Raw genomic sequence first — 20,958 nt, 5'->3', positions numbered from 1 at the left:
AAAATTATTTCTACTGTAGGAAAAAAAGTGCCACTAAAATTCTCTCTTGCAACATCCATTTCCATCCGGGCAGCCCCTTACATAGCTGTTAGGAACAGTAGGTGGTCGATCCTGTATGAATTAAGTCTCTAAATTCGCTAGTAGGATTCTCTGCTTCGTGGGCTTTGCTTAAGCAAGAATGGCTGCCAATGAAAAGCTCTAAGAATCTCCTCTAGCAGTGGGCTTGAAAGCAGGACCATCGTGAGAAGGCCCTCAAGGTTAACCCTCTGAGTCAGAGCCCCAGCAGACCACACACCTGCCTTACAGTTGTGCTGCCACTGGACTCAAGTGCCCAAACTTGAGTTTGGTCAAGGAACCCGAGACTTAAAGGCCAGGAAGTGAATGTGATTGCATAAGAGACAGGTGGAAGCTTAGTTTCTGAGAAGGGAACCGCTTTCTATCAAATGTGAGACTGAGGACCAACAAGAAGTTTAGGATTGGGTAAACCCTGACTAGAGAACTTCAGAGGGTATAGGCCACAAAACATTTAGAAAGCTAGTTTTAGGAGGGAGGAGGGGTAGTATCAAGTCACAGATGTAGGGACGTGTAAAGGAGCCCACTGGATTTGACTCGCCTGGGGCTCTGGCAGACAGGTGTTTTTTCCACTACCTTCCCCCCTCCAGGGTTTCTTTGTGCAGCCCTGGCTGTCCAGGAACTCCAGGTCTCCCTAGTGCTGGGATTAAAGGCCTGAGCTGCTGCCACCACCAAACGAGACCTTTCTCAGCAATTTTGCTACATCTTGGCTTTATGGCCTTAGGCAAGCGACTTATTCTTTGTTGACCTATTTATTCATTTATAAAATAAATTAATGCTGCTCATAGTGGCACCTTTATGATTAAAAGCAGCATCTATCTGGAGCTGGGTGTGGTTGAATAAACTCCACCTGGTACCCAAGTAGATCTGCGCCCTCACGTGGTGGCCAGGTTGTTTTAAAAATCATCTTCCTCACCTGAAACGCTTCCTTCTAAGTTTGCTACAAAAATTGGAAAAGTGGAAAAGGGGTGTGTGTGTGTGTGTGAATGCAGCCGATATTCAAATTGCAGTTCTTGTTTTGCTCATTAGTGGGTCCCTGGAAAGAGGAGAAGCCTGGCTCGTAGGTGAGTGCTGGGACTTCAAACCTGGGCCCTCTTGTTTGCATAGCAAGTACTCTTAGCTACTAACCCACCTCCCTGGCTGAACTCTGGTTTTGGCTTTTGCTATGTTAAATTTGCCTGTTTCCCTGCCACTGGGATGCCAGGATTAATGGCATGTGCCACGGAATCTGCTCATTAACTGCTCTTACATTGCCTAGAGTGAGGATTTAGGATGTGGTGGTAGACTTCTGTAACAAACTCTATAAAAGTGCCATAATTTTATAAGAAACATAATTATTTAAGCAATGACTTTTGAGGACAAATGGGATCGAAGGGAAAGAATAAATACTCATGACCAGATACAGCATCAGCATCACCTGGCGCCTATTAAAAACAAAAATTATTCACCTCTGATTTACAAATTCCCAGTCCCTGATTTTCAAGCGCAGATTTAAAGCCACCCTCAATTTATTTGGAGGATTATTTAATTTACATTTTATCTACTACTTTGAGGAGGAGGCTGCTCTTTTCCTGGTGCCTGCATACGGAGCTCAGAGAACAAATTGAAGGAGTTGGTTGTTCTCTGTGGGCCCTGAGAATCAGGGACCTCTTTACCTGCTGTGCCATCTTGCTGGCCCCTACCGTTGTATTTGTTTTGTACGTACTGCTCAGCAATAGTACACGGATACTCAATGCTGGATACCCATGTTGTTCCTACCTTGCAGGAATTTTTTTTGGGGGGGAGGGGGGAGCGGGATAGGAAGGGAGGTGATTTTCTCTGTGTAGTTTGGCTGTCCTGGAACTAGCTCTGTAGACCAGGTTGGCCTTCAACTCACAAAGATCCTGCCTCTGCCTCTGCCTCTGCCTCCTAAGTGCTGGAATCAAAGATGTCGCCACCACCGTCGGACATGGAATTTATGATCAGACTTCAAGAATATGAACTCCGGCGGGAGAAAGTAAAGGCCACTGGCTGGAGTGCAATTTCAAATAAGCGAGGGTGTTTCTGGAGCTCTCTGGAGAGTGCTCCACCGCCGCCCTCTTCCGGATTTCATTCCTTCTCTTGAACACTGTTTATCTAAAACTCAGTTTAACCAGGCCAACTGCCCTCTCTCTGCTAAATCAGGCAACCTCGGACTGCCTGCTGCCGGCGCCAGGGGACCCCCAAACCAGGGCGGCTCCCAGCCCACCCGGGTCAAATTCCAGCGCTGGCGCTCCGCCCTCGGCCGGGGGAATGCGGAAGGGCCGCCGGACTTGCGCGGGGAGCCGGGGAGGCCGGCAAGCCGGAGCGGCTGCGGCAGGGGGATGCCAGCCGGTAAGCTGGGGAATCCGTACTCGCGGCTATCCGGGTTGAGGTGGTCAGGCCGTGCAGCCAAGCTAGTTGCCGCCGCTGGCTGCCGGGGCCCCCGGGTCTTCGAAACGCTCGCAGCATCCCCCTGCCGCGGTTGGTCGCGCCGGGCTCTCCGGTGCTCCTTCCGCCCCGCCCCCGGGCCGGAAGTGCGGCGCCGCCACGGTCCCGCCGCAGCCTCCGCTGATCTCAGTCGCCGGTCGGATCCTCTCCTGCGTACAGCATCAGGTCAGGTGAGTGGCCCTCGGCCCCGCGGGGCATCCCCCGGCCGCATCTGTCCCTTGTGCTGCGCAACCGCGCCTGGACCCTGCGGGCGGCGGGACCGTGGGCTGGCGGAGCGGAGGCAGCTCTGTTCGAGGCCCTGCGCGGTTCCGGTGCTGGCGAACCCTGGCCGAACAAGGCCCCCAGACTGTGTGCACAGGGCCTGAGACATCCTATGACTGACACCTAGTGCGCGGCTGCCCGCACCTGCCGCGGCTGCAGGCTGCAGGTCCAAGCTGCGTGTTAGCGCAACTGCGCTCATCCGTTCTAGATGCTTTGGGGGAGGAGAAGCCTACTGGTGCCGGGTTCCTGCCAGAGGAAACCAGGAACCGGTACTAGAGTTCGTGGTTAGCAAATGCTAAAATGGGCCGATTTGCATAAATTCTTACTGTGTCTTAGGTCTTGCCAAGGTTTAGCTCATTTAAGAATGACAATTCAAAGAAAGCTGGGAAGAATGGAGAACTTATTGAGCCAGCGATCCAAGATGAACTGGTGGATCTCTGCTAGGAGGTAACGAGCAAAAACTCAAAAGGTGGCCAAGCTCAAAAGATGGGCATCGTATTATGTGTACAGGAAGCACGGGAGATCAGTCAGCTCGAAGGGAACAAAACAATAAGGACTACTAGCTGGGAAAGAGGAACATAGTTAGGGTAGGGCTCTTGCATACACACGGCCCTGGGCTAGACCCTATAAAATAAAATAACGTGGTTAGCCAAGTTTGGCCTCTTTTATTGAAAACTTGATGAGAAATGAAGAATTATGTAACAGTATCTGGGGAGTCACTTGGAACCATCGACAAGGAAGTACCACGACAAAAGAATGTTTAGGGGGTCAGGTTGTTAAAGATGGCTTGCCTGTAGCCCTTTGTGATTCAATAAATCAGAAACATCCACAGATGTTTACAGAGTATCTCCTAAAACCCTTTTAGTTTATGAATATAGAAAGTGATACCCAGAGGGTGATGTCATTTGCCTGGGATCACTTCAGGAATTAATCTGATGCCACCAGTTTTTTCTGTGAGCTTGCTCCTGTCTGTCTCTGTCTTTGTCTGTCTGCCTGTCTGCCTCTGTCTCTCTCTCTCCCTGCCCCCCTCACTCTCTCACTCTCACACTCTCACACTCTTCCTGTCTACATACTAGGATAAATAAAGTAAATTATTTGATGACTACTTCCGTGTTCATTTATGCTTCTCTGAGGCTGAGTTTACTGAGCTGCAGCTTCTGAAGGACAGATCCCCAAGTGATGGTTAGCCAAAGTTAGGAAAGCCAGGGATGGGCCAATGTTCTCATTCCCCCAAGGTTGAAAGATGCAGCCTGTAGGGACGACTTTCACATACCCTGGTTACCAGCATCTCTGATTGTTCTCTGACAAGTTTCACATAGCAAGCAAGGAAGATTTCCCTTCCTCCCTCTGAAGCTGGATCACTGACTCCCCCTTACTTGGCACAAGCTAGATAATGGGAGAAAGAGGTATCGGAACTCACTATGTTCGAGGGAGGGAGAAAGGTAAACAAAGAGCCTTAGCAAGCTTGTTAGGGGAAGATTATATGATTTTTAGAGGAGTACACTGGCTTGAAAAACACAATATCCAGGACAGTCCCTTTGGGCTCTGGGTGTGGTGTCACCTCTGGACTTGTTTCCAGACATTAGAGGGAGGTAGCCATAGCTACTCTCCGTTCTTTACCGGCGTGCTCCCCATGGTCAGGTCCTTGGACTTTGGAAGAGAAAGGGAGGCCAGAGAGACCTTAAAGGTGCCTCTTTGGTTCTGTGTCCGTAGCATGGCAAGCAACATACTTCACGTTCACCTCGAGGAACACATCAGCCTTGCCAATGGCTTCAATTGGATTTTTTGTGATGAGCACTTGCAGCTGCTGGTAGAAAAGACACACGGCTAGTAGGACTTCTATGACTGGATTCCTTAGGTATTCCTTCTGCCTCTTCCTGAGAAGAAGTTGCTTTTATCTGAGAAGTTCGTATAGCAACAGAGCTCGTGGTCTAAGCTGCTGTGAGGATTAATTATTCATGCATGTGGCATACTTACCCCCGTGCCTGGTAAAACCTATAGCCTGTTCCTGTGTTAATAACGTTCCTTCCAGTACTGAGCAAGGGGTCACCAACTGGTGGGCTTTGTGAAGTGGTTGAGTGTGTGCTGACTCATGGGTGGATTCTAGAAAAAAAAAAGCCTTATTTTAGGGGTGCTCAAATCCAACACTTCACCATGAACATTTGTGTGTGCAATATTGTTTGTGATGGGAAGAAATTAATTATATTGTGTTGCTGCTTGCTGGTTATTTGTTTGGCACCTGCCATGTGCAAACAGTCTTCTTAGACTCTCATCTAGGTAGGCTGTAAAAGGGCATTTGTAAATTATCCGGCAATAGAATCGTACTCATAGTAGAAAAGAATAAAGGGCGAGTGAATGGCATTGACTAACATGTTTGAGGGCCTCGGTTTGGTCCCCAAACACTCAAAAATGTTTTTTTAAAAGAGGTGGAGGACCCTTGTCAACTCCACACGTTGGGTCAGTCTCAAAAAAATTACATTTAAAAAAGTCAGACCTCCGCAAGCATACATTCATGTGACTTAAAAGAAACTCAGACAAGAGCGGCTCAAGATTGTGGAATACTTCCAATCCTAGCCCTCTGGAAGCTGAGGCAGGAGGCTCCGGAGTTTGAAGTCAGCCTTGGCTATGTGGTAAGGCTTTTTCTCAAAAGAGGAAGGAAAGGGAAAAGAAGAAATCCAAACAAGATTGCCAGGTGGACTGAGGCACACAGCTGACTTCAGGACTTTCTGGAACGATGTTAGCATTTATGACTTAATTGGGTTATTACATGTGCACACACAGTTACACAAGTGAATGAGATACCTAGGTAGGGAGCTGCCTGGAAGGGACACCCAGAATGCCTGTAAGGGAGAAGAGAGAACAGTGTCTGTGGTGAGTGTGAAAATAGATGTATTTGCCGATGTGAAGGAAAGTCATAAAAATTGTGTTTAGCTCTTTAAAGGAAAGATAATTTTGGAACTTTAAAAAAAGGCTATGTACATAACATAAAAAACAATTATATGTCATTAAGCATATGAGGTTAATTTTGTGAAGCATTTTAATTTGATTATGTATCGCATTCCCTTTCTGATTGCTGCCTACAAACAGGTCTTGCACCTGTTCATTCAACAGTAAGTAATCTTGTCCACGGTGATTACGGGAGAACCGGTGTGAAATTTCTAGATTCTTACAGACATTGAAAAAGACAAAATTGAATTTAAAAGTTTGGGTCCTGGAGCCAGTCTGTGCTTTCTGCCTTCAATGGCTCCTCCTATGAATCTTCTCACAAATCAAAACTCCCTCATTGCTCAGCCCCCACCTTGGCGTCCCAGCTGTCATTGTAGTGTTAGCTGGACTAAAAAGAGAATTCTTCCTGTAAAGATTTTTTAATTCTGTGTATGGGGTGGGGTGTGTGCATGTGTGAGGTATTGGATCCCAGGGAGCTGGACTTCCAGGTTGTGATTTCCCCACCCACCCTGAGCAGCCATCTTGGTCCTCTGCCTGATCAGTGAGCACTGTTGACTAGCCGCACTCCAGCCCCCACACTTTGGTTGCTACGACTCCTTTGCCCACAGAGCCAGTTCCACCCTTTTCTCCCTAATCTACTAACAATCAGTGGTGAGTTTTGTTTTTAGATTTTATGGCTTGTGCTGTTTGGTTCAATTTTTTGAGACAAAACCTGTAACCAGGCTGGCCTGGGACTCTCTGGTTAGCCCAGGCTAGCCTGGAACTTGCAGCTCTTACCTCAGCCTGGAGAGACCCACACCCAGCTTGAGTGGTACTTTTGAGATACAAGTTTTCCAACCAGCAATTAAGCAAGTCCAAGGATAGAACTTTGAAGAAAACGGTCATTAGAAAGCAAGAAAAACCTGCAGAGCAGTAAAGGAATGTGAGATAGAATGGTGGTAAAGGGTGGGAGAAGACTCCTGAGAGAGCTGACTGAATCAGGGCGGAGTTCTACCACGGTCAGTGTTGTTTTTCCTCTTCCCAGAAATAGAAAATTCCCCAGTCACCTGGCTGGTCTTTTGAACTTTTTAGACTTGTGTGGCTCTAAGCCTGAAACAAAGATGTTTCCTCCTGTCACTCTGAAAGAATTCACAGAACAAGAGCCTTGCTGCTTTCCTGTGGATAAAGTGCTCTTAACTTTTTTATCAGAATCTATAAGGCCATACCTGGGGGGTGTTGCTGCTATTGGTTTGGTTTTGAGACAGGGTCTTTATAGTCCTGCCTGTCCAGGAACTTAACTCTGCATACCAGGCCGGCCTTGAACTTGGAGAGCTCTTCCTGCCTCTGCCTCCGCCTCCAGAGTGCAAGGATCAGAGGTGTGTGCCACCACACCTGGCCAATAAATTCCAGTCTTTAAAAGCCAGAAATCCCCAAGCAGTTTAGTCTTGCATGGTTGTCCTCATCTGAAGGGATCGTATCCAGTGTGGCTGACTCACACTGATGGCCCGCTGCCACTGGCTTTTGCAGGAGGCCTCAGTTCCCTGCTATCTGGTGCTAGCATCTGCAGATTGACTCACAACGGAGCAAGCAGGGGATGCAATGTCTGTTGTAACAGTCAACCGACATCATTGCACAATGCACTCTGCTTTCGTGGGTCCGCTCTCCACTCTTCACGTCTTAGTGGCTGCACAGTGACAGCTGTTGAGGGTCATCTTGGAGTCGGACAACCACCTTGGCAAGAGGGGGAAGGAATTTCAGTGCCATCAGGAACCATGCAGGTAGCATAACGTTGTGGGGAGGGTTTCTCATTGACACTCCAAGAATCTGGGAATGCTAATCTGGTGACTCCTGCACTTGTTCAAGATGTCAGAAATTCAGGGTTTTAAGTAAAATGTCACATTAAAAAAATTGACAAGATCTGGAGAGGTGGCTCAGCGGCTAACATCACTGACTGTTCTTCCAGAGGTTCCAAGTTCCCAAGTTCCATTCCCAGCAACCACGTGGTGGCTCACAACCATCTGTAACATGATCCAATGCCCTCTACCGGTCTGTGAAGAGATAGACAGTGTACTCACATATATTTAAATAAATAAATAGACAAGCTAATTTTTGAAAAATATTTTAAAGGTCCTCTTGGGGACTACTAAACAAACCTTCCTGCAGACTGCAGATAATTTGCTAGCTGCCAGCTATTGGCTATGAGTTGCCTCTTAGTATGTATATAAGTATGCACATACATGTGGAGGCCAGAGGACAGTTCCTGGTGTCATCCCTTAGGTGTGTTTGCCTTCTTTTTGAGACATAGTCTCCACTGGCCTGCATGTATCTCTAGATGTAGATTCTCACCTCCAACTCAGGTCCTCTTGCTCAAAGGCTAAGCAGCAACTGATTCGCCTTCCTAGCCCATGATTCACCTCTTACATGGATGAAGAAAGGTAGCCAAAAATCAAAGAACTGGAATTAGAATCCAGGCCTCCATTTACCCATAGTGACTAACTCTGAAAAGCCAGGGGAAACTGGACATGCATACAGCCAGTGTAGACTAAATGGTTTCAACCTCAGCTGTATGGTGGAAATGCCTAGTGCATTTATGAAAAATTTTTTAATAGTTCATGTTTATGAGGTTTTTTTGGCCTTGTGTATGTCTTTGCATCATGTGCATGCCTGGAAGGAACCTGTGGAGATCAGAAGAGGATGTCAGATCCCCAGGAACTAGAGCTACGGGACAGTTCTGAGCCTCCATGTGAGTGCTAGGAATTGAATCCAGGTCGTCCACACGAGCAACAAGTGTTATTTGTCTGTCTGTTTGTTTGTTTCATGTTTGGTTTTTCAAGACAGGGTTTCTCTGTATAGCCGTGGCTGTCCTGGAACTCCCTCTGTAGACCAGGCTGGCCTCAAACTCAGAAATCTGCCTGCCTCTGCCTCCCAAGTGCTGAGATTAAAGGTGTGTACCACCACCGCCTGACTCCAACAAGTGTTCTTAATGAACCAACTTCCAGCTCCCATCTGGTGCACCTTTAAAACTAAATTGGCCTCCACTCCCAGCATTCCCTTTCTGTTAGGCTAGACTAAGACTCGGGCATCATTTTTTAGTAAACTTCAGAGATGGCTGGGAGAGCAGTGTTTATTGCCTCGTGGTGGTGGCGGGTATTTGGGGAAGCATCAGAGGAGCGTTGGAATCCTTGGGTGGCAGCAGCATGTGCCTGAGCATCTTTTCAAGCCCGAGGAAGCCAGGCAGGCAGGATGAAACTCAACAGATTTCTGTTGGTTTATGACTTGGATATCAGACATTTACATCACTTGTAAAGCCAGCTTCCTGTATCCCTGACCACAGTGTTAGCCGGCGGCACAAGAACTCCTTAGTTCACTATGTTAGGGATACAGAGAAATACTAAAATGTTTTAGGAGAAAATGCCTTTTGTTTTAAGCTAAAGATAATTTACGTTCTGGGCTATGATTGATTGTGAATACTTTAGTCGGTGTCTCTAATGACTGTAATCTAAGGGTAGAGGTTGAGTAAGGAACTCCCCCCTCCTAAAGCATTTTCATTAATAATTGAGCATAAAGGTTTCTCTGTTAAATCATGGCTAATAGAAGGTGCTGCTACTTGTTAACCTCATCTGACCTGCTACAGTGCATAGTCAATCCAGGCTTTGGCTTCTCCCCATCAGTCGCTCCCGGTACATTCTTGACTATGTGTAGTTTCTCAGGTGTAGTTTGGACTTGGATGAAAACTCCACCTTTCTGTGATCTGAATGCAGAGGAGAATCACCACTCAGAAACCCATGCTCACATCTGTTGGGAACTTTGAAAGGTTTCAAATGAGCTACAGTAACTAGAAGAGAGGTTAATAGGAAAGAGGCTTGGGGTGTGTGTAGAGATTACCTCTAGTTAGGGTTTGAGTATACTCAACTTAGGGAGTTATTTAATATCTGGTCGTCAGCAGCTTCATTTAGTGCCAGGATATTTAAACTTTCTCCATTCTTGATCCCTTTTCTCCTAAGAGTGTGTGTGTGTGTGTGTGTGTGTGTGTGTGTGTGTATATGTGTGATAGGTGTACATGAGGATGACTAAATGTCTCTGTATAAAGGCCGTTTCTGCCAAGTCTGACAAGCCTGTGTTTGAATCCATGTGGTAGGAGGAAACCAATTCTCAAACACTGTCCTTTAATATACATATGCATGTATGGGCACACAATTTTTTTAAAAAACGTTTTTAAAAAATAAAACAAGTGTCATTGTGCATGCTTGTGATACTGGCACTGGAGACGTAGGATCTGCGGAAGCTGTCTCAAGTCTGCGTTAGTGATAAAGATGGCTGTCCCGTGGTGACAGGAAAGAGGCAAAGGAACACATTTAAGAATTGGTTTACCCGGGAGTGATTTAGAGAGGCTGACTCCTAGCTTCACAGCTTGGGAGAATGGAGGGACTGAAAGCTGAGGAAGTTGAGAGACGGGATAATGGATTCCATTCCCAGCACGTTGATTTGGCAGTGTCTGTGGGATGTCCAAAATGGGCCTGTTGCCTAGACAGCTGGACATGAATCTGCAGCTCAAGGTGAAGTACAAGCCCGGAGGTGTAGGCCCTAGATCCACAACACTGCAAAGGCAGGAGGATTCTATAGCAGCCTGGGATGCCTAGTGAAACCCTGTCAGAAGTGCCAGGACGTGAGAAACCCGGGTGTTTGATGGGAGATGGAAGCAGAAGACATTCGGGTGGACCAATCCTGGATGTAGGAGAACTTAGGCTGCAGTAGAGGGCAGCCTCCCCACAGCCCAGCACACCCTGGAGAAAGACTTCCTGAGGTCATGGGCTGGGGGGGTGGGGGGGAGTAACTCGCCAGAGGCAGTGGAAGAGAAAAGCTACTTAGGCCATAGGATATGTGGACCTGTTTAGAAATTATTCTTTGGAGTGAAACTAGTTGTGTTCACAGGATTCAGCAGAGGCAGCTCGATTCACTCGCAAATACTTCATAAATATATCAGCAGTCCAGTTCAGTAGAGTTGGGATAGCAAACAGGAGTCAGCAGAGGTGGCACAACCCAGCAGAAACAGCCGGGCCTCAGCCAAATCGGCACAAGTCAGCAAGAGCAATTAGGACCAGCAGGGACTCCAGAAGTTTTTTGCAAAGCATATCTCAATGAAGCAAAGATCAGCAAAGACAAAGACTTGAGACCAATGAAGCATTCATTGTAAAGCCAGCTATGCAAGCAAGCCTCCATCACTGTCCGTTGAGTCCTATCTATACTCCCTCCAAACAGTACATGTCCACCATGAGGGTCTAACCTCAGCACGTGAGTCTGTATCAGCTGACATCACTCTGTCAGTTGACCTGCGTCCCGCAGAAGCAGCAAGAAGCCACCAGAACACCATCAGAAGTTTTGGGGGCCTTTCTGTCTTTGGAGTCATGACAAATGGAGCTCAGCTATGCAATGTAAGGTGAACCAATACATGTGCATTGTTAATAAAGAATCCCTCATTGTGAGTCCTTTCATGTGCTTGCCCGCTTGAGGAAAACAGTCCTTCAAGTGTTTGCCTCAGCAAAACACTATCCCACACAACTGACTCTCCAAAGAAAAGTTTCCACTTCAGAGGTGATAAAGGAGAGGAAGCCAAGATATTCTCCCAGAAGGCAAGCAGGAGGGGACGTTTTCTCTGGACCAGACTTCTCATCATATTGGTGGTTTTGATACACCACTGTCTTGGTCAGGGTTTTATTCCTGCACAACATCATGACCAAGAAGCAAGTTGGGGAGGAAAGGATTTATTTGGCTTACTTCCACATTGCTGTTCATCACCAAAGGAAGCCAGGACTGGAACTCAAGCAGGTCAGGAAGCAGGAGCTGACGCAGAGGCAATGGAGAGATGTTCTTTACTGGCTTGCTTCTCCTGGCTTGCTCAGCCTGCTCTCTTATAGAGCCCAAGACCTCCAGCCCAGGGATGGCACCACCTACAATGAGCTTCCCCACCTTGATCGCTAATTGAGAAAATGCCCCACAGCTGGACCTCATAGAGGCACTTCCCCAACTGAAGCTCCCTTCTCTGTGATAACTCCAGCCTGTGTCAAGTTGACACACAAAACTAGCCAGTACAACCACCAATCACTTTTCAACTGATATTATGGGTGCCATATGGTTTTGTGTGTGTGCTTGTGTGTATCTGTGTGTGAAATGTATTTTGTTTTTGTGCTTCTGGATAATATTCTACCACTGAGTATATCCCCAACCCTAAAAGTCTTAAACTCCCAGTACTTAGGAGACAGAGGCAAGAGGATCATAAATCTAAGACCAGCTGGGCTACAAACATAGTAAGACCCTAAACAACACACGCGTGTGTGATGTGTTTGTGTGTGTGTATATGAGTGTGAGTTAAGTATGTATGTATGCTTAACAAAGTTGAGTTTCTTTTTTGTTGTTGTTTGAGACAGGATCTCCATATGTTCTCTAGCTGTCCTAGAACTCACTTTGTAGACCATGCTTGGGTTAAAGGTGCACACCACCATGCTCAGCCCAAAGTTGGGTTTCTTTCTTTTTTTTTTTCATAATTTTTATTTGTTATTTTATTTACATTTCAAATGTCCCTCTTCCCAGTTTCCCCTCCACACACCCCCATCCCCTCCTCCCACACTTGCCTCCATGAGGGTGCCCTCACTCACACAGTCCTGCCTCACCACTTTGGCATTCCCCTACAGTGGGTCATCAAGCTTTCACAGGACCCCTTGGTCCTCCCCTCCCATTGATGCCTGGTAAGGCCATCCTCTGCTATAGGCAGCTGGAGCCATGGGTCCCTCCAACTCCTTGGTTGGTGGTTTAGTCCCTGGGAGCTCTGGGGGGGTCTGGTTGGTTGGTATTGTTTGTTCTTTCTATGGGGTTGCAATCCCATTCAGCTCCTTCAGTCTTTTCCCCAACTTCTCCATTGGGGTCCCCGTGCTCAGTCTGATGTTTGGCTGCATACATCTGTATCTGTATTGATCAGGCTCAAGCAGAGCTTCTCAGGAGACAGCTATATCAGGTTCCTGTCAGCTATATCAAGCACTTCTTGGCGTCCACAATAATGTCTGTATTTGATGTCTTTATATGGGATGGATCCCTAGGTGGAACAGTCTCTGGATGACCTTTCCTTCAGACTTTGCTCCACTCTTTGTCCTTGCATTTCCTTTTGACAGGATTTCTGGATTATTATTTTTGAGGTGGGTGGGTTTCTATTATTATTATTATTATTATTATTATTATTATTATTATTATTATTATTATTAATGTATGAGTACACTGTAGTTCTCTTCATACACACCAGAAGAGGGCATTGGATTTCATTACAGACGGTTGTAAGCCATCATGTGGTTGCTGGAAATTGAACTCAGGACCTCTGGAAGAGCAGCCAGTGCTTTTAACTGCCGAGCCATCTTCCCAGCCCCTGAATTGAGTTTCTTAAGAAACAGTTTTAGGGGCTGGGTAAATAACGCAGTCAGTAAAGTGCTTGGCCTTGCAAGTGTGAGTCTCTGTGTTCAGATCCTAGCGCCCACATAGAAAGATAGCACATACGTGCACCTAAGTCCCAGTGCTAGGATGGCAGAGGGACAGGAGTTCATTGGCCTGCCAACCAGCTGGTGAGCTCTTTAGGTGCAGCAAGAGACCCTGCCTCAAAAATTAGAGTGGAGGGGGCTGGAGAGATGGCTCACAGGTTAAGAGTACTGTTTGCTCTTCCAGAGGTCCTGAGTTCAATTCCCAGCAACCACATGGTGGCTCACATTTATGAGATCTGGTGCCCTCTTCTGACCTGCAGACATATACACAGGCAAAATGCTGTATACATAATAAATGCATAAATAAATCTTAAGAAAAATTAGAGTGGAAAGTGTCTGAGGGAGACACCCACTGTCGACCTCTACACCTCCACATACGTGCGTACGTGTATATACCTTTAACAGAGACATAAACACAAGCATTAAGGGAGGAGTGCGTAGAAAAATGTCAGCACACACTTGGGGAGGTAAGTGGGGGTTTCTCGAGAGAGAGTTGTGCCAAAACCACTTAGGGTAGAGTGCTGCTCCTGTTAGCGGGCTGCTCTGCGGCGTGTTCTGATAAATGCCGGTGAGTGATTGTGTTCTCACCTGTCAGCCTCGTCTTTCCCCTTAATCGGGGACAGGCTGCTGCACCAGCTGAGGCTTTGTGGCGATTGCCCCTCACCCCAGTTATTTTTATTTTTAACTAGCCACGCTCCCTAACCAAATCTTTGCATTTGTTGTTATCTCATCGTAGACTTCTTGAAGAACTCTTAATTAAACCTCAAAAATGTTTAATGTAGGAGTTTTTTATTTAACGCTCAGCATGATACAACTGATAAGTTATTTGTTAAGTAAAATGTTGCTCTTCAGTATGTTTGAAAAACGGTTGATAGAACTTATCTGTGCCTTTGGACTACTAATACCTGTTAAATCTTGAAATAAAACAAGTATTTCTCACATGAGAAGACCTTTTATCAGACAGTTCCAGGATGTAAAGCATTAAGACAGTCAGTTGACGCTGGGGGTGTAGCTCACTGGGAGAGACTACTGTAACATGCATGAGAACAAACCTGGGGTTAAACCTATTTTGGTGAGCTTTATTAAACTTGGCATAAGCTATAGTCATCAGAGAGGAGGAAAACCTCAATTGAGAGATGCCTCCGTAAGATCAGGTGGTAGGCAAGCCTGTAGGACATTTTCTTAATTAGTGAGTGATATGGGAGGGGGCTCAGCTCATGGTAAGTGGGGCCATCCCTGGGCTGGTGGTCCTGGGTTCTATGAGAAAGCAGGACAAGCAAGCCATGATGAGCAAGCCAGTAAGCAGCACCCCTCCCAACAGTACCTGGAGACTCACATCCATTTGTAACTCCAGTCCCAGAGGATCCAGCACCCTCTTTCTGGTCATCATAGGTGCTGTACACACGTGTACAGACATACATGAAGGCAAACACTCATACGCATAAAAATAATAAAAGCTCAACCATATTTGTTAAAAAAAAAAAGCCCGATATTTGTGAGATTTCAGATGACGCATAGCCAGTTGTCTGCAACTTGGATTTTAACTTGGCGTTTACCTCCAGAGCCGACAGTGTTGCTCATTATCTAGTAGTGGGGATAGATTTCTGAGAATGGCGTTGGTAGGTGGTCTCATTGCTCTGTAGACAGCATACATTTAATTACAGATAGAATAGCTTGCTGCAGACCAAGATCATGTGGTCTACATCATTGTATATGTTATCTCTCATTGACCAAAGCATTATCATGCATGTACTGATACTGTTTAAAATGCACCCATTATTTATAGGCATTATTCCATGCCTATAAAACCAGTACTCAATAGACAGACAAGAAGACCAAGAGTTTCAGGTCATCTGTGATGACCTTGAATTCAAGACCAGCCTGAACTACATGAGACCCTATTGTTTTTAAAGGGATGGGGGATGAAAAATAATGAAATACATTGTTTCCCTGTTAAATGGCTGATGGTTGTCAGCAGAGTGGAGAGTAACACCCAAGCCACTTACCAAGTCTCTAGGAATGATTGGGAGGAGAATAAAATTCGGACGTTGTCAAATGGGAAAATGCAGGGACAGCTCGAAGTCTAAGGGGAAATTGGGTCTAGATGACATATTTTAAAGATGAGAACTGTGTCTGGCTACCCTAGTCCTGTCTACAGTATCCACTCACTTCTTACCCTGCATTATGATAGATATTTTATGTGTTTTTATAAACTCCGAATGGATAAAAATTAGTCTTGGGAGCTTTTACATTTGACTATAAATGTAACTCCAGGGCTCCAGCACCCTCCTCTGGCCTCCATGGGCACCTGCACTCGTGCGCATGTACCCCCACACAGACATAAACACATATACACATAATCAAGAATAAAAGCTAAATCTTAAAATAAATTAGTCTTGCTAGGAGGTGGTGGCCCACACCTATAACCCTAGCACTCATAGACAGAGTGAGCTCTAGGACAGACAGGGCTACATAGAGAAAACCTTGTCTCAAAAACAAAAAAACAAAAACAAAAAAAGAAATTAGTCTTGTGAAACATGATGGAAAGTTCATTGATAAATTCTGTTACTTAAAATCCACTTTAACTGTCACATTGAAAATAAAGTTCGGATGTGCTTACTCTTACCCTCTTGAAGCACATTTCCTTATTAAGATAGTTTCACTCTAGCTCAGCACACAACTTTAATCCCCGCAGTTGGGAATCAGAGACAGGAAGATCTTTGTGAATTCCAGGCCAGCTGAGGTTACACAGTGAGACCCCTGTTTTTAAAAAGGAAAGAGAAAGATTTCATTTATTAACTTTCAGTGTGTATATACCCTTCTTGCTTTTATGTATTATGCATTGGTTTTGTTTATTTTCAGATTTGAACTGCCACCATGTCGAGCAAAAAAGCAAAGACCAAGACCACCAAGAAGCGCCCTCAGCGCGCAACTTCCAATGTGTTCGCCATGTTTGACCAGTCCCAGATCCAGGAGTTCAAAGAGGCCTTCAACATGATCGACCAGAACCGGGATGGCTTCATTGACAAGGAGGACCTGCACGACATGCTTGCTTCTCTGGGTAGCCTTTATGTGCATTCTACTGTGATAATCCATCTCTGGATCATTTGTTCTCTGATTTAACCCTTGTTCTGAAGGACCTATTAAAAACTCTCAGGTGTGGGCGGGGCCTTGATGAGGAGCAGGGATAAGCTGCAGGGTGGGGACTTGGCGGGTACTGTTCCTGTTAGCTAAGTAGATTGTGTTTGCCGAGTGTGAGTGGTGTTGACTAGGTACAAGAGATCAGAAGTTGCAGTAACAAGTGCAGCTAATAATATACAATCGGCAATATCCTGTGGGTAGAGGACAGGTCATGAACAAATGAACAAAGAGGTGCCGTACCACTCATAACTAACAATGGTTGTCTGGGAAGCAAGGGCGGTGTTACTCAAAATGGACCCCAGGAAGAGAGACTTCCATAATAAAGCTCTTTATAAAAGAGAGAGGAATTAATTTTTTCTAAAAACCATAAATGGTTTTAGAGGGCTGATGAGATGGCTCAGCAGGTAAAGGTGCATGCTGCCAAGCCTGGTGACCTTAGTGTGAGCCCCAGGATGGAGAGGCCTGGCTCCTTTAAGTTGTTCTTAGTCCTCTACACGTGCTCCATGGCACTAATATACATACACACACACCCCACTACCACCAACGCATACGCACATGCACACACACGCACGCACGCACGCACTGGAGATCCACTTAGATTCCTATTTCACTCAGAACTCTCTTGAATCTCTGGGTTGTAGTTATTCCCTCCCCCTCTATCCCAGAATGTTGTAAGAGAGTCGGGTTAGATCTGCACATGGGAAAGTGGCCTTTTTACCTGTTTTCACTTGCTCGGTGGTTCCATCAGTACAGGCGAGTTGAGCAGGTGCAGTGGGTGGAATAGCCGATCCTGTGTCATTTAAATTTCACCCAGATTCTGGATGAGCCTGCCATTTTAATCTGGTATAATTCTTGAGATGTTTCCTTAGATCCGAAGATGCAATCAACACATCCTTTTCATGTGTGTCAACTCCATGTCTGAAGGGGCCTTTGAGACACTGATGCCAGCCAGTCCTTTTCACAGGAGGCTGTTTAGGGCAGATAGTACCAAACTCAGTGTCTGGAGTACTGGGTTTCATTTCCAGGGTCTTCCAGGCCAGTAGGTGAACTGATTTTACAAACCCCTTCCCCAAGACCTTTCCTATGGAGAGCTCTGTAGATGTTCCCCCCTCACTGCCACGGAATTCTTTGGCTGATGTCCAATGATTTGTTTTCTATGGGAACTGAAATCAGAGTTTCCCTGTACTGTGAGCGCTCCAGTTCAAGTCTGGCCTGGTGGCTCATCCGTCGGGACACAGGAGGGTGAGGCAGGAGAGTAGCAGCACTTTGGCTGGCAGTGCTTTCTGTTGTATTGTTCCAAATAAGCTGCCAGTCCCAAGCTGACCTAACCAAGTTTTAACTCAGATGATCAGCTTATAAGTAGTTTTGAAGCACACCAACCCATTAGAAACATTAATGTTGACTTGTCTTTTAATTGCTGGTGTTGAGACAACCCTTGATGAACCAGTGTAGAATCAATATTCAGCTTGCGATAAGTGTGGAGTTGCCTGTCAAAGTTTGAGAGTTTGGGTTTTTTGGTTGTTGATTTTTAATAAAAAGCAATGAAGAAGATAACCAGATGGTTCAGCACAGAAAGGTGTTTTTGTCTTAAGCCCGAGGAGTTTGATCCCCAGAACCCTTGAAGAAGCAGAGAACCAACCCCTGAAAGTTGTCCTCAGACCTCCACACATGTGATATCATGTGTATTACATGTAAATGTAGTTAAAAAAAAAAAAAACTTTTAAAGATATGTGTGGCAGCATAACACTAGCCAAATGATGCCAACCTAAGTGGGTTTTTTTCCTTTGTTTCAATGTGCACCCTCCCTCACAGGGAAGAACCCCACCGATGCCTACCTGGACGCCATGATGAACGAAGCCCCGGGCCCCATCAATTTCACCATGTTCCTCACCATGTTTGGAGAGAAGCTGAATGGCACCGACCCCGAGGACGTCATCAGGAACGCCTTTGCTTGCTTCGATGAGGAAGCTACAGGTAACATTGCATGCTCGCGTGCACATGTTTTGTGTGTGGGGTGTGTGTGTGTGTGTGTGTGTGTGTTCGTCCTCACTTTAAGGTACATGAAATGTATTTTAGGACATTTTTAAATGTGTAAATTTTTTTTTTTTTAGTTATATCCAAGCTAACCAATCCTGTTATTTTAAAATACGGCAATAGAACCAAAAATGACCTGGCTATAGATCTGTTGTAGATCGTGAAACGGCTGCCGTGAAACGGACAACAAAAGCTGTCCATTCTGAGACCCTTGGCTTCTCTGAAAAGCATACCTAGGGGTTTGCTCTGTTTTTTCTCCGTTTTCTTGCCCCTCTGGAGAAGCACAATTCAGTATGAAAAAACCTTCCCAGTCTCACCTTCCTCTCCACATCCCTTCCTTCTTCAGTCATTTCTCCTTTTCTTCCTCACCAACCTCCTGCTGGGTCTTACACATCACCTTGGTATCTCCCTCCCTCAGTCCTGACACATGGCTGTCCCTTCACTGGCTCTGGGTGACACTGCCCCTTGTTCTGGGCAGCTACCTCTTAATTTTTACTTGACTTTGTATACCTATATCATCGTTTTTACAAAGTTTTGTTTCTGTGTATAAATATTACAGCTATGTGTATGTGTGTGTACCACATGCATGCCTGGTGCCTTCAAGGGCCAGAAGAGGGGCATAAGATCCTTGGGGCTGAAGTTACAAATGGTTGTGAGACTGTGGGTGCTGGGGATCAAACCCCAGGTCCTTGAGGAGAGCAGCCTGTGCTTTTAACCACTGAGTTATCTCTCTATTTTGACACTTAAAAATCAATTTAGTGTTGTTTTTTTTTTTTAAGATTTATTTATTTATTTTATGTGTATGAGTACTCTGTAACTGTACAGATGGCTGTGAGCCATCATGTGGCTGCTGGGAATTGAACTCAGGATGGCCCTGCTCGCTCCAGCGTAATACACTGTAGCTGTTTTCAGACGCACCAGAAGAGGGCATCAGATCTCATTACGGGTGGTTGCTAGGATCTGAACTCAGGACCTTCGGAAGAGCAGTCGGTGCTCTTACCCGCTGAGCCATCTCGCCAGCCCCAGTTTAGTGTTAATAGAGTGCTCTGGGGTGGCTGGGAAGTATCCTGTGTAGTATTCTGAGTGCTGAATCTCGGGGTTGGCTGACAGTTTGCTGAGTTGCGCCAAGTTGTGCCATGAGCCTGCCCTTTGTTGCTCTCCAGGCACCATCCAGGAGGATTACCTGAGGGAGCTGCTGACCACCATGGGCGACCGCTTCACAGACGAGGAAGTGGACGAGCTGTACAGGGAGGCCCCCATTGACAAAAAGGGGAATTTCAACTACATCGAGTTCACACGCATCCTCAAGCACGGAGCAAAGGACAAAGATGACTGAAGAGCTGCGGCTGACACTCCGTTGCATTTCCTTACTCACTTCGTGTCTCAGACACACAACCCCCCATAGGACCTACTGCGTGCCGCTTAGTTTCTCATATACTTCCCCCCAATAGGGCCTACTGTGTGCCGCTTAGTTTCTCAGACACTCCCCCCATAGGACCTACTGCGTGCCATTTAGTTTCACAGCTTTTCTTCTTTTTTAATGTATTTATTCCAGACCCTTTCTGTCACTTAGCACATGTATAATCAGACTGAAACAGGGACAATGTTGTAAATTGTACTGAAAATGAGATGCAAATAAAAATCAACCAATGTGAAAGCCCAGGAAAATATATCCGTACTTCTGGTTTTGCTGGATTTTTTTTTTTACATTTTTATATAATAAAAATGTTATTTTGAAATAAAGATTATGCTGACTCAAGTGGAGTATAAAACAAATGAGTGATAGTTTGGGGTACTCCTTTCTTCAGGTTTCCAACTGTAAAATTCAGACTTTATAACATTCACATCTTCAGAACTTTTAAATACACTTTAGCATCTTTAAGACCTAGTTACATCTTTGATCTTTATCTTGCTGCTTCTAGGGAAAATATGCCTGATGAATGCTAAGTACAGAGTGTCATCTAGGAGAACGGATACTTCATCCGTTCATACAGATACTTCAACGGATCTCAGGTTGTGAAAACATGTAATACTGGAGAAGTGACATTTACTGTGCAGCATCAAATCTTCGTGGTTTTTAGAGTTTGAGGAGATGGATTATCCCCAACTGTGACCTGGAGGTGAACATGGTTGCTGAAGATTGAACCCCAGGCCCTTAGCATGCTGTATCAGAGGCACACCCCTAGCCTGTTCTGTAAATTGGGTGGGAATGAATGCTGAGCCCACAGATGCAGAGTTTTGGTGAGAGGAGCTGCCTTTCTGTTTCACAGTACTGGAGCCAAAGTCTGCAGAAAGTGCCAACGCGTTTACGTCACACTGTGGCAGAATTCAGTATTTGTTGTTGACATCTAAAATCATCTTAGAGTAAAACAATTGAAAATGTTTTCAGAAAATCCTGCCTCAGGGAGGCAGGGAATATAAACAGGCTGGGGTGTGGACAGCATATGCAAGGTCCAATGTTCAAACCTCATTGAAGAAACAGGATAAACATTATCAGCAATTACAGATAGGCTTGAAGAGAGCTGCACAGTGTAGACTTAGGGAAGGAGAGAAGCAG

General features: G+C 45.7%; 1 protein-coding gene across 1 annotated transcript; it reads left to right on the top strand.

The window, feature by feature from the left end:
* The first annotated feature begins 2,540 nt into the window (after positions 1–2,540).
* Positions 2,541–20,079, top strand: Myl12b (myosin light chain 12B). Its single transcript, XM_031368712.1, has 4 exons — positions 2,541–2,690; positions 16,089–16,287; positions 18,180–18,341; positions 19,565–20,079. Exons 2-4 carry the CDS (start codon positions 16,104–16,106, stop codon positions 19,735–19,737), a joined length of 519 nt encoding a protein of 172 aa, XP_031224572.1. The 5' UTR covers positions 2,541–2,690; positions 16,089–16,103; the 3' UTR covers positions 19,738–20,079.
* The last annotated feature ends 879 nt before the right edge of the window (positions 20,080–20,958 follow it).

The sequence above is a fragment of the Mastomys coucha genome, unplaced genomic scaffold, assembly GCF_008632895.1.
Source record: "Mastomys coucha isolate ucsf_1 unplaced genomic scaffold, UCSF_Mcou_1 pScaffold14, whole genome shotgun sequence".
NCBI classification, from domain to species: domain Eukaryota; kingdom Metazoa; phylum Chordata; class Mammalia; order Rodentia; family Muridae; genus Mastomys; species Mastomys coucha.
The sequence above is the reverse complement of the archived record's forward strand: the minus strand, read 5'-3'. Positions and strand labels throughout refer to the sequence as shown.